The following is a 12,016-nucleotide window of genomic DNA, read 5'->3' on the forward strand; positions in this document are numbered from 1 at the left end:
ATAGCTGCAAAGGGTGGGCCAACTCAATATTGAACCCTATGGACTAATGCCATGTACACACGACCGGACTTTTCGTCGGACTGAACTCCGAAGGACTTTTCGATGGAGTTCCAACGAAACGGACTTGCCTAAACATGATCACACCAAAGTCCGATTGTTTCCAATGTGATGACGTACGACCGGACTAGAATAAGGAAGTTCATAGCCAGTAGCCAATAGCTGCCCTTGCGTCCTTTTTTGTCCATCGGACTAGCATACAGATGAACGGATTTTTCTATGGGACTCGAGTCCGTCGGAAAGATTTGAAACATGTTCTATTTCTAAAGTCTGACAGATTTTTTTGACAGAAAAGGTCAGATGAAGCCCACACACGATCGATTTGTCCGATGGATTCGTTCCAGTTTGGTCGAAAAGCCCGGTCGTTTGTACACAGCATAAGACTGGGATGCCATTAAAGTCCATGTGCCTGTAAAGGCAGGTGTCCCAATACTTTTGACAATATAATCGTATATATATATATATATATATATATATATATATATATATATATATATATATATATATATATATATATATATATATATATGAGTTTAGCGTTCCTTTACAACTTATCTGAGATATTAGTGATTGGGCTTAGTTGCGAATTTAGCGGCAAGTTAAAAAACATAGAAAACCAATATCAAAAATATACTGTAAAAACATTTTATATTTACCTTTTTTTAAAGTATACATTTCATACAAACTTTAAGCTGTTTACTTACATTTATAATTTTATATATATAAAAAAGTAGAATAAAGAAAAGAAAAAAAACAACGCTATATTTATAAATAACTCTTTGTACGTTCTGAATACACAAGAAAATTTGTACATCCACCGACAGTGGCACAACACTGTTGTCTGGGCAATGAGCTGAGATGCTTGGAACGGCTTTTTTTTGCGCGGAATTCTGAAGAATGTAAACAATGTCGATGATAAGAGTCTGAGGTTCATTGCACTTGTGATATTCCTAATGGAGCTCACCGGAACATACAATCGACGGGTTTCGTTTTTCCAGTCCAAATGTTTTCACAGATTATTTCATTAATTCCCGGATTCATTAAAGTTGTGTAACAGCAATGGTTCGCCACAATAAAAAAAAAATAAAAAAAATCAATGGATTTAATTATATTTACAATCCAGCAAAATGATATCTGTCGGTCGGTTTTGTCGGTCTTGCTTTGATAGATGTTGACAAAAGTCCTTTTTTTTTTTTTTTTTTTTTTTTTTTTTTATTTTTACTCCAAAAACATTCAGGTCGGTCAAAGAAAAATAGATGTCTAACATTCTTTTTCCCCTTAATCCTTAGTAAATCTCATTTGGCACACTTGCTTTAACAGGCCCATGTCCATGCAAAAAAAAAAAACAAAAAACAAAAAAAAAGGTTCATATAGAAAGTTAGTGCTTTGGTTTTTGTTTTTCTGTTTTGGTGCCTCGTCTTTATCCAAAAAGCTTCTCATTTGCAAATATATCGTTCCACAGTCCTCTCACATTTTTTGCAGGTTACATAGCAACACCAATGGTATTTACAATGACACCTCTCCACCACTTTGTCCATGTACGGGTTGTAGCCCCTTCCGCAGCACATTAGGTCACAACTGTCGCTTCCATTGGATGTTTTATTGCATTGTCTGGAAGAAAACAAAGAGCGTTAATCATGTCACCTTCAACGTATGGCATTGTTTGGCAGAAAACAGACTAAGTTAATGCCAAACAAGACTTGGCAGCAGATTCATCAACTTATTGCGGAATAAAGTGTCCCCGTCAGGGGTAACAGAATGCTTTATGTGGGGGGCACCAAGGCCACGGATGAGCTGGTTACACGTCCTTGGATGCCGTCTCTTAGTGGAATGTACACACAAAGTCAAACGCCTCGAGGTTTTCTACAAATCTAACCACAGCAGACATATTAGACATGTTCTTGTTTTGTTATTAATATAGTTTGAATCATTTTGTCAGAGGTTCAGTTCATAGGCCTTAGGATATGTTGCGGCTGGGTGTTATTGTTTAATGGCATATTTATGATTTTTAATCTTGATCAGGCTTGTATTGAAATTATGTCACATGTCTACAATGATTAAAGTCATAAATAAGTCATTGAAGGCCTTCTTATTAGCAAAATTGGCTTGTAAATATTGTTCCTTCACACCATAACCCAACCTAACCTTTTAATTTCATTTTGAACAATTGTCTATCTATGTACAAATGTCTATATAGCTATTGTGATATGGGGATTGCTTAGCTCAGTGGTGGGAGTATTTTCAGTGAGTCATGCCAGTCTGAACTGTTGTGAAGTTCTTTTTTGGACCACTTTTATTAAGCAAAAGTTCCACAAACACGGTTGCCCACACAGGGCAATTTCAACATACCGAGCCACCTGGCTCCCTCTTCTTGTCATTGGTCTCTCAGACCTTATCACCTAGCTCTCCTGGTTCTCTTGGGCCACTCAACCTACCATTACAGCACCCTCAGTCCATAATACAGTAGGGTTTACTTGATGCTTCCTGCAGCCACTGTAATTCCATAAGTCACCCTGGTCAGTGTAAACATAAATTTGCTGCTCCCTGCAACACAGACACCTTCCCTGACCTCTCAAGAAGGGGGCGTTCTTGACACCCCAAACTCTCTTACTCCTCTGAGACGTATGGATTCCCTCAGTTCCCTAGACTCACCTAGTTGTCCTTGTTTTCCCAGTCTCCCAGATTCTCTCTTTTAGCCTCCCAAACTTGTGTGGCCATCTCAGCTCTCTCAGTCCAATGGACAAGGAATCTTTCCCATATGGAGTGCAGTCTCTCGAGTAGAGCATGTCTACTGGTAGGAACACACGTCCCTTGGGGCTGAAGTACACAGCCTGATGGGGCCCTTGAGCTATACTCATGCCTCGCCTATAATGAGTATGAACACCTGCACACTCAAACAACCTGCAGGCCTCCAATAAGACCTGGACGCAGGATTGGAAACTTCTTCCTGTGCAAATTTATTTAAAGTCTCTAAGCTCCAGGCCCCAATCAGGGATTACAAAACCCGGAGAACCCTGACAAGCCAGTCTTCCCGCAAATAAAACTCTGGAGCTTTGCACTCTGCCTTAGTGCAAATCCCATGGTGTCGATTTACTAAAACTGGAAAATGCGAAATCTGGAGTAGCTATGCATTGTAGCCAATCAGCTTCTAATTTCAGCTTGTTCAATTAAGCTTTGACAAAAAAACCTGGAAGCTGATTGGTTTCTATGCAGAGCGGCAAAACTCTGCATGCATAATAGTGGGTAGTTATGGAAAGAAAAACTAAAAGAAGTTCTAACCCTTCCCTACTATGTTGACAACTTAAAAAATTTGCCTTAGATACACTTTAATGTACATTGATGAGTTGTGCACATAAAAGTACATCTAATTATTATTATTATTATTATACAGGATTTATATAGCACCAACACTTTACCCAGCACTTTACAATATAAAAAGGGAGGCAGTACAGTTACAATACAATACAATACAAGAGGGTTGAGAAGCAGACTTTCTCAGCCAGGGTTCCTCCTGAGGTTGCTAAGGGTTTCTGACTCTCAGAAAAGTCACAATTGGCGCAAATTATATTTTCATGTACCTGTAAGCAGCATTCTCCTCAATGACCATCAATGTAAAAAGCATTCTCCCCACTGGCCAACAATGTAAGGAGCATTCTTCCTACTGGCCACCAACCTAAGGAACATTTTCCTCAATGGCCACCAATGTAAGGGGCATTCTCCCTGCTGACCAACATTGTAAGGGCCATTCTCCCTACTGACCACCAAATTAACAGGCATTCTCCCTACTGACCACCAATATAAGGGCATACTTCCTCTTGACCATCAATGTAAGGGCCATTCTCCTCACGGACCACCAATGTAAGAGACATACTTCCGACTGACCCCCAATGTAAGGGACATTCTTCCCACTGATCACCAATGTAAGGTTCTTCCCATTGATCACTAATGTAAGGGCCTTTCTTCCGCTGCCATGTTTAGCACCTTCCAGGGGGAGCGGACAACTGTTTTTGACAGGTACCCGTCCCCACTTCCGGGAGACCTTGTCGCGGCGAGGTCCCTTGGAACTTCGGAACCCCCTGCTGCTTCCTCCGCCGCCGGGCCATTGAGAAAGAACAGAGCGCTTTGCACATGCACAGTAGGGAACCGGCTGTGAAGCCACAATGCTGCTCTGCCGGTTTCCCTTACCATGAATGGCAGCAGCGACATCGTGGAATCCCTGGACAGGTAATGGTCCTAATAGTAAAAGTTAGCAGCTACAGTATTTGTAGCTGCTGACTTTTAACTTTTTGGTGGTGGTGGGGGGGGGGGGCAGAACTCCTCTTTAACAACAGAGGGTCAAAAATCTTTGGTGAGTGTGGAAGCACTCGAGGAGGGGTCACGGATTGCTCACAAGAATCACCTTGGATGAATTGCACTATATGTGTGGACCTTTTCTTCACAAACCAAGCACCTGTTCTAATTGGGAACTGAGAGACTTTTTTCTGTATTTTATGTTTGTTTTTGTATGTTACTTACACATCAGCATGCTGAGAAGAGTAAAACCATGTACACACGGGCCGAATGTCGTCCAGTCTATTGAAACCGGCCAACATTTGGCCCATGTGTATGACAGCCGGTCCGACAGAAGCTCAGAAAAGGTCTGCTGAACGGCTCCGGATGAGCCAATGGCTGAGAGCGCTGACTGTAGTGTTCTGGCGGAAGGAGGGCGTCCCCCTGGCAGAACACAATAGCTCAGCGGGTGAGATTGTTGTACTAACTTTGGATTGTTAGTACAGTGTCTCCGACCAGAACTGTCCATTTTTTTTTCATTCAACCTACTGGGTTTAACGAAAAGAAACTAGAGGTGTGTATGAGACTTAACAGTGCTGTGAATGTATATTTACTGTCAGAACAAATGAACAGTGAAAGCCTGTATGTTCCTGTGTTGGTGACAATTAGGGCTGCACGAATAATCGTTAAAGAATCGAGATTGTGATTCTACCCTCCTCGCAAAAGCATTTCCTCGATTCAGTGCAAAGAGTTCTCTGCTCAAGCCGACAGCTGTCAAAAAAAAAAAAAGGCAGCCTGCCAAGTTTATCACAACATTGTTTAGGCGGAGATAACGAGAAACATTGTAACATATCGTTTTTTCAGATCAAAGGAATGAACTTCTGTCTGTAGAAGAGGGCGGTTTAACCACTTACGGAACGCCCGCTGTCGTTTTACGTTTCTACTTTGAAGAGGAATACTGTTGTTATGGTAGCAGCTAGCTACCACAACCCCGGTATCCTCTTCTTCAGAGGGTGGTCCGCTTCAAGATAAGAGTGGTCTCTGCAGTGGATTCTCTGCAAGATCACTTTTATCTGCGGCGGGAGAGGGGTCCCCCCTCCCGCCGCTCTCCGGTGCCCTCTGCCGCTTACCGGAGCTGTCGGTAGCGGCGGAGGCGATCGGATCCTCTCGCTAGCCTGACATAGAGATGAATGAGGGGAAGATGGCCTCCACCCATCTCCATATCATTGCAGGGCGGAAGCGACGTCAAAACGCCACTTCTGCCCATAGCTCTTAAAGGGACATTTTTTTTTTAATTGCATTTTAGTGTAAATATGAGATGTGAGGTCTTTTTGACCCCAGATCTCATATTTAAGAGGTCCTGTCATGCTTTTTTTCTATTACAAGGGATGTTCACATTCCTTGTAATAGGAATAAAAGTGACCCATTTTTTCTTTTTTTAAAGAACAGTGTAAAAATCAAAAATAAAAGGTAAAATAAATAAGAAAAAAAAATCGCTTCTAAGGTTGGGGGCAGAAGCGAACGCATACGTGAGCGGTGAAAACGTTATTCAAACCACATATGAGGTATCGCCGTGATCATTAGAGTGAGAACAATAATTCTAGCCCTAGACCTCCTCTGTAACTCAAAATATGCAACCTGTAGAATTTTTTTAAACGTAGCCTATGGAGATTTTTAAGGGTAAAAGTTTGTCGCCATTCCACGAGCGGGCGCAACTTTAAAGCGTGACGTTGGGCATCAATTTACTTGGCGTAACATTATCTTTCACAATATAAAAAAATTGGGCTAACTTTACTGTTGTCTTATTTTTTAATTAAAAAAAGTGTATTTTTCCAAAAAAAGTGCGCTTGTAAGACCGCTGCGCAAATACGGTGTGACAGAAAGTATTGCAACGATCGTCATTCTCTAGGGTGCTAGAAAAAATATATATATAATATTTGGGGGTTCTAAGCAATTTTCTAGCAAAAAAACCCACCAAATCTCAGAAAGTGGTTAACCACCTAAAGCGTAACTTCAGTCATATTTTCATCTTTCCATCTATTAAATCTTATGCCCTTGTTTTAACTTTGGATAGTAATTTTTTTTTCTGTCAGTAAAAACCTTATGCAGCCCACTTCCTGTTTCTTGTGGGGGGGGTGGCAGCGGTGGTGTTGAGGGGAGGTGGCAGCGGTGATATTGAGGGGAGTGGTACTTTAGGGGGCATGGCGGCGGTGGTGTTGAGGGGGGTGGCAGCGGTGGTACTTGGGGGGGGTGGCAGCGGTGATGTTGAGGGAGTGGCAGCGGTGGTATTTGAGAGGGGGTGGCAGCAGTGATGTTGAGGGGGTGGCAGCGGTGGTACTTGAGGGGGGTCGTCAACGGTGGTGTTGAGAGGGGGGTGGCAGCGGTGATATTGAGGGGGATGGTACTTGAGGGGGGTGGCAGTGGTGGTGTTGAGGGGGGTGGCAGTGGTGGTACTTGAGGGGGGGTGGCAGTGGTGATGTTGAGGGGGTAGCAGCGGTGGTACTTGAAGGGGGTTGTCAACGGTGGTGTTGAGGGGGGGTGGCAGCGGTGATATTGAGGGGAATAGTACTTGAGGGGGGTCACAGCGGTGGTGTTGAGGGGGGTGGCAGCGGTGGTACTTGAGGGGGGGGTGGCAGCAGTGATGTTGAGGGGGTGGCAGCGGTGGTACTTGAGGGGGGTTGTCAGCGGTGATGTTGAGGGGGTGGCAGCAGTGGTACTTGAGGGGAGTTGTCAGCGGTTGTGTTGAGGGGGGCTGTCTGCGTTGATATTGAGGGTTGGTACTTGAGGGGGGTGACAGCGGTGGTGTTGAGGGGGTGGCAGTGGTGGTACTTAAGGGGGGTGGCAGTGGTGATGTTGAGGGGGTAGCAGCAGCGGTACTTGAGGGGGGTTGGTAGCGGTGGTGTTGAGGGGGGTGGCAGCAGTGATACTGAGGGGGGTGGTACTTGAGGGGGGGTGGCAGCGGTGACATTGAGGGGGTGGCAGCGGTGGTACTTGATGGGGGGGTGGCAGAGGTGGTACTTGATGGGGGGTGGCAGCGGTGGTACTTGATGAGGGGTTGCCAGTGGTGGTACTTGGGAGGGTGGCAGCGGTGGTACTTGATGGGGGTTGGCAGCGGTGGTACTTGGGGAGGTGGCAGCGGTGGTACTTGAGGGGGGATGGCAGCGGGCCCCTCACACTGGCAGATGGCGGGCCCCTCCTGAAGTGGCGGAACAGCAGTAACCCTTATAATTCCGCCACTGGCTTGTATGTGCCGTTTCTTCAGCTGGTGTGTCGTTACCGGCGGCTCCCTCACGCACACGCAGGAGTGACGTCATCGCGGCCAATCACAGCACCAGAGGCGGCGATACCCAGAAGTAACTCCGGGAGACATGTCGCCGGCCAAAGCGGTGTGCTGGGACCGCTGCGGGGGGTTCGATCTTAGGTAAGTAAATCATAATGAGCTAGTGTGCAGCATACTAGCTCATTATGCCTTTGTCTTGCAGGTTTTTATATATTTTTTTTCTCCACCGTGGGTGTACAACCACTTTAAAGCTTTTTCTTTTTCTGACACTTGCTTACAAGATAAAATCAGTATTTTTTGCTAGAAAATTACTTAGAACTCCAAACACATAAATATATATATATATATATATATATATATATATATATATATATATATATATATTTTTTTTTTAGCAGAGACCCTAAAGAATAAAATGGCGGTTGTTGCAATATTTTACGTCACTGTATTTGCGCAGCAGTCTTTCAAACACAATATTATTGGAAAAAATACACTTTAATGAATTTAAAAAGAAAAAAAATGAAAAAGCAAAGTTAGCCCAATTTTTTTGTATAATGTGAAAGATGATGTTATGCCGCGAGAATCGTGATCTTTATTCTAAGCAAAAAAAATAGTGATTCTAATTTTAGCCAGAATTGTGCATGCTCCAGTGACAATGGATTATTATTATTATTATTATAATACAGGATTTATATAGCGCCAACAGCATTAAACTTCATTTACAGTCGTATGTGGGTTTTGGGCGTTGTTCTAACAATCAGCGCTGTTTGGCGGAGTCTTATGAAGTCTGCATTGATGAAAGGGACAGAATGACAGGTTGTATATAAACACACAGGAGCACAAGGCAGATATTGAAAACTGATCTGAAAGGCTCAACAATACAGCCAGGAAATCGGAGCGGATTACTTATCATGGGGGAGGCCATGTGTGGGAGAAGTGTGATAACTGCCACAATGGAGAAGAAAGGAAAAGAGAACATAAAAGGAGATAGTGATAATAGTGCAACTACTGATAAGATGTCATTCTGATACCGCATAAAATGCAGATTATACTCAATGGAAAGGACTAGGCAGATCGAAGCCCTTGATCAAATTGTTTGCAGGCTGTAACCCTTCTGAACTACAGGGTCAGCATTATCGCAACGGACTATACAATGGTATAAGGTACAACAGGTCCCAAAAGATAACTTTGTTATGTGAATATTATAATGTGATTGGTTGGAGAGGTCTAGGTGACTCCCCTATTTCTTTTAAATTTTTTAATTTGTCTTACGAAATATCCAAAATAACGAATGCCCTAACTAATTAATAATAATAAATAACAAAAAAAATAATAAAAACTTCTTTTTAAGTGTTCTTGCATAGCAAGACCACTTACTGTTATCTCACATATATATTATTCTTATTATTATAGCCAAATTTACCACCCTAACTCCTCCCACAGTTTTTACACTACATAGACAAGTAATATACCGAAACGTGCGGATTGTTCCCGAATGGTGTGCTATTACTTTGTGGAACGTTTCACCGAATGGTTCACGAAATATCGTCATTTTTGCGGCGAAATTGGTCCCATAGGAATGAATGGGGAAACTAGAGTGGGAGATGACAAAAGCTGGAAAATCAGAACATGATTTCTAAACTGCCGCCACTCCCTCATTTTCAAGCCCACCTACACAAATCTTATATCAAAACGTTCAGCTATCCCTGCTGCCACTAAACATGTCCATGGCTAAACCATAGTCCTGATAGTTTTCACAATATGACCATTTGTTTGCAACTCACGCCGTCCATTGACATTCATTGAAACTACACTCTAGCCCCCTTCAAATTTGAAGGGCAATTTCTAAACTGCGACTGTGCCTCCATTTTTAATATTTCAGAGACATACTATACATCAAAATCTAGGTCTGGGTCTTGTGATTCTCACAATATAAAGATCTTCACTGTAGGATGTATAGTTTTTAAAATACGGCCATTTGTTTAGAGGTCATTTCAGGAAATTTTAGCCATTAATCAGAGTGTACTGTTAGTGTTTGTTTTGTTGCCATGGTTACCAAAGCTTCTGTTATACACAGGGGGGAAGGTGGCTGGAGCATCTCAGCTGATTACAGAGCCCGGGGGAGGGGGACAGACACACCATGTACTGATTTATAATAGAGGAATATGATGGGGCAGTTTTGATGGGGTAATTCTGATGGGGCAGTTTTGATGAAGTAGTATTTGGGAAGCATAAACAGGGCATGAGCGTTGCTAGGAAACAGTGGTTGTAAACACAAGATGCTGAGACACCCCAAATGCATGTGACTTTATCTGCTAGACTTGATAATGCTTGTAGACTCCTCCCACAGTTTTTACACTACAGAGACAAGTAATATACCGAAACGAGCGGATTGTTCCCGATTGGTTTGCTATTACTTTGTGGAATGTTTCACCGAATGGTTCACGAAATATCGTAGTTTTTGCGGCGAAATTGGTCCCATAGGAATGAATGGCGAAATGTTCAAAACTAGAGTGGAAGGTGACAAAAGCTGACAACCCCCTGATTAGCCAAAACATTATGACCACCCCATGATCAGCCAAAACATTATGACCGCCCCATGAAAAAAAAAATATTTTTGAAAAAAAAAAAAAAATTCATTTTTGAAAAAAAAAATATTATTGAGAAAAAAAAATATTTTTGAAAAAAGAAAAAATTATTTTTGAAAAAAAAAAAAATTATTTTGAAGAAAAAAAAAATTTTTGAAAAAAAAAAATTTTGAACAAAAAAAAATTATTTTTGAAAAAAAAAAATATTTTTTTTTTTAAAAAATTATTTTTGAAAAAAAAATTTTTTGAAAAAAAAAAAGAAAAAAAATTATTTTTGAAAAAAAAATATTTTTGAAAAAATAAAAAAAAATAATTTTTGAAAAAAAAAAATCATTAAAAAAAAATCATTTTTGAAAAAAAAAATCATTTTTGAAAAAAAAGTTCAGCTCTTTCAGCTAATGATGGGACTTCAACTGTTTTACTACTATTTATACTTTTTAAAATATTAAGCTTTTTAACACTTTTCACAGTTACTCCGCCCACTCCACCCAGTTACTCCGCCCACTCCAGTTGTAGAGGCAAGAACACTTTCACAATTTCCCCAGAAATTGTACCTTTTCTAGTTATTATTATTTATTATTAATTTGTTCCGTTCCATGCGGCATTCGTTATTTCGGGTAATTCGTAACTTCGGATAAATTCGTATTCATTACGTTCACTAACAGCCAAATTTGAAACAAAATTCCAACTAATTCCAACTAACTAATTCATTCATTACGTTCCAAATTCCGACGAATGGACCGTAACAAATTAATAATAATAATTAACAATAATAATCATAAAAACTTTTTAGTAATATTATTATTTATTATTAATTCGTTCCGTTCCATTCGTTTAGATGCAGCATTCAATATTTCGGATAATTTGTAACTTCGGATAAATTTGTATTCGTTACGTTCACTAACAGCCAAATTTGAAAGGAAATTCCAATAAACTAATGAATTCATTACGTTCCAAATTCTGACGAATGGAACGTAACAAATTAATAATAATAATAAAAAAAAAGTTAACAATAATAATACAAATATTTTTACTGGCAAGTTGTACACTTGCGGAGCACCCAAAGCACAAATTCTAGTTGACACTTTTCCAGTTTGTAGCAAATTTGCATTGCAAGTCTCTAGCAAGAGCAAAGTTGCAGTGATGAGTCTACAGCAAGAGCTCTATAAATCTACAGCATGAAAATTCAGCCACAGTGACCCCCTGTGGTGGGATGACTATTGTACAACATAACTGAACCAGAACTTGCAGCAGACTTGCAGAATGTTTGCAAAGAAAGTTGATCTGGAGTCATGCAATGCGGACTTGCTACAATTGTGCAACAAACTTTTGAAGCCTGGCAACGATCTTGTCATGCGATTTGACCTGTCAAATCGCGTGACAAGTCGCTCCAATGTGAACGAGGGCTAACTGTAGATGGACTTGACTAACAAGTTGAACAAGCTAAACTCCAGTGAGCACTTTTTAAAGGCATAGTTCACCCCCACCAAAAACTACCTGTGCAGGTAAGGGACGGCTGTAAATAAAAACAAACTGTGCAGCTTTGACCAAAAATAAATAAGACCCAGTTCAGCCCCGGAAGATTTGGCTGCATAATGACCAGAGTATTTTTTTTCGGCACAGCATCGCTTTAACTGACAATTGCGCGGTTGTGCGACGTTGTACCCAAACAAATTTAGCGTCCTTTTTTTCCACAAATAGACCTTTCTTTTGGTGGTATTTGATCACCTCTGCGGATTTTATTTTTTGCGCTATAAACAAAAAAAGAGCAACAAATTTGAAAAAAAAACACAATATTTTGTACTTTTTGCTATAATAAATA

General features: G+C 41.0%; 1 protein-coding gene across 1 annotated transcript in view; it reads right to left on the reverse strand.

The window, feature by feature from the left end:
• Window positions 1–1,228: 1,228 nt before the first annotated feature.
• Window positions 1,229–12,016, reverse strand: part of WNT11 (Wnt family member 11) — a 138,948-nt gene continuing 128,160 nt past the window's right edge. The window contains exon 6 of the mRNA XM_073612868.1: window positions 1,229–1,668. Within this exon, the coding sequence (XP_073468969.1) occupies window positions 1,494–1,668 (175 nt within the window). The 3' untranslated portion in view covers window positions 1,229–1,493. The remainder of the gene's footprint in view (window positions 1,669–12,016) is intronic.

Source organism: Aquarana catesbeiana, linkage group LG02, assembly GCF_042186555.1.
Source record: "Aquarana catesbeiana isolate 2022-GZ linkage group LG02, ASM4218655v1, whole genome shotgun sequence".
Lineage (NCBI taxonomy): Eukaryota > Metazoa > Chordata > Amphibia > Anura > Ranidae > Aquarana > Aquarana catesbeiana.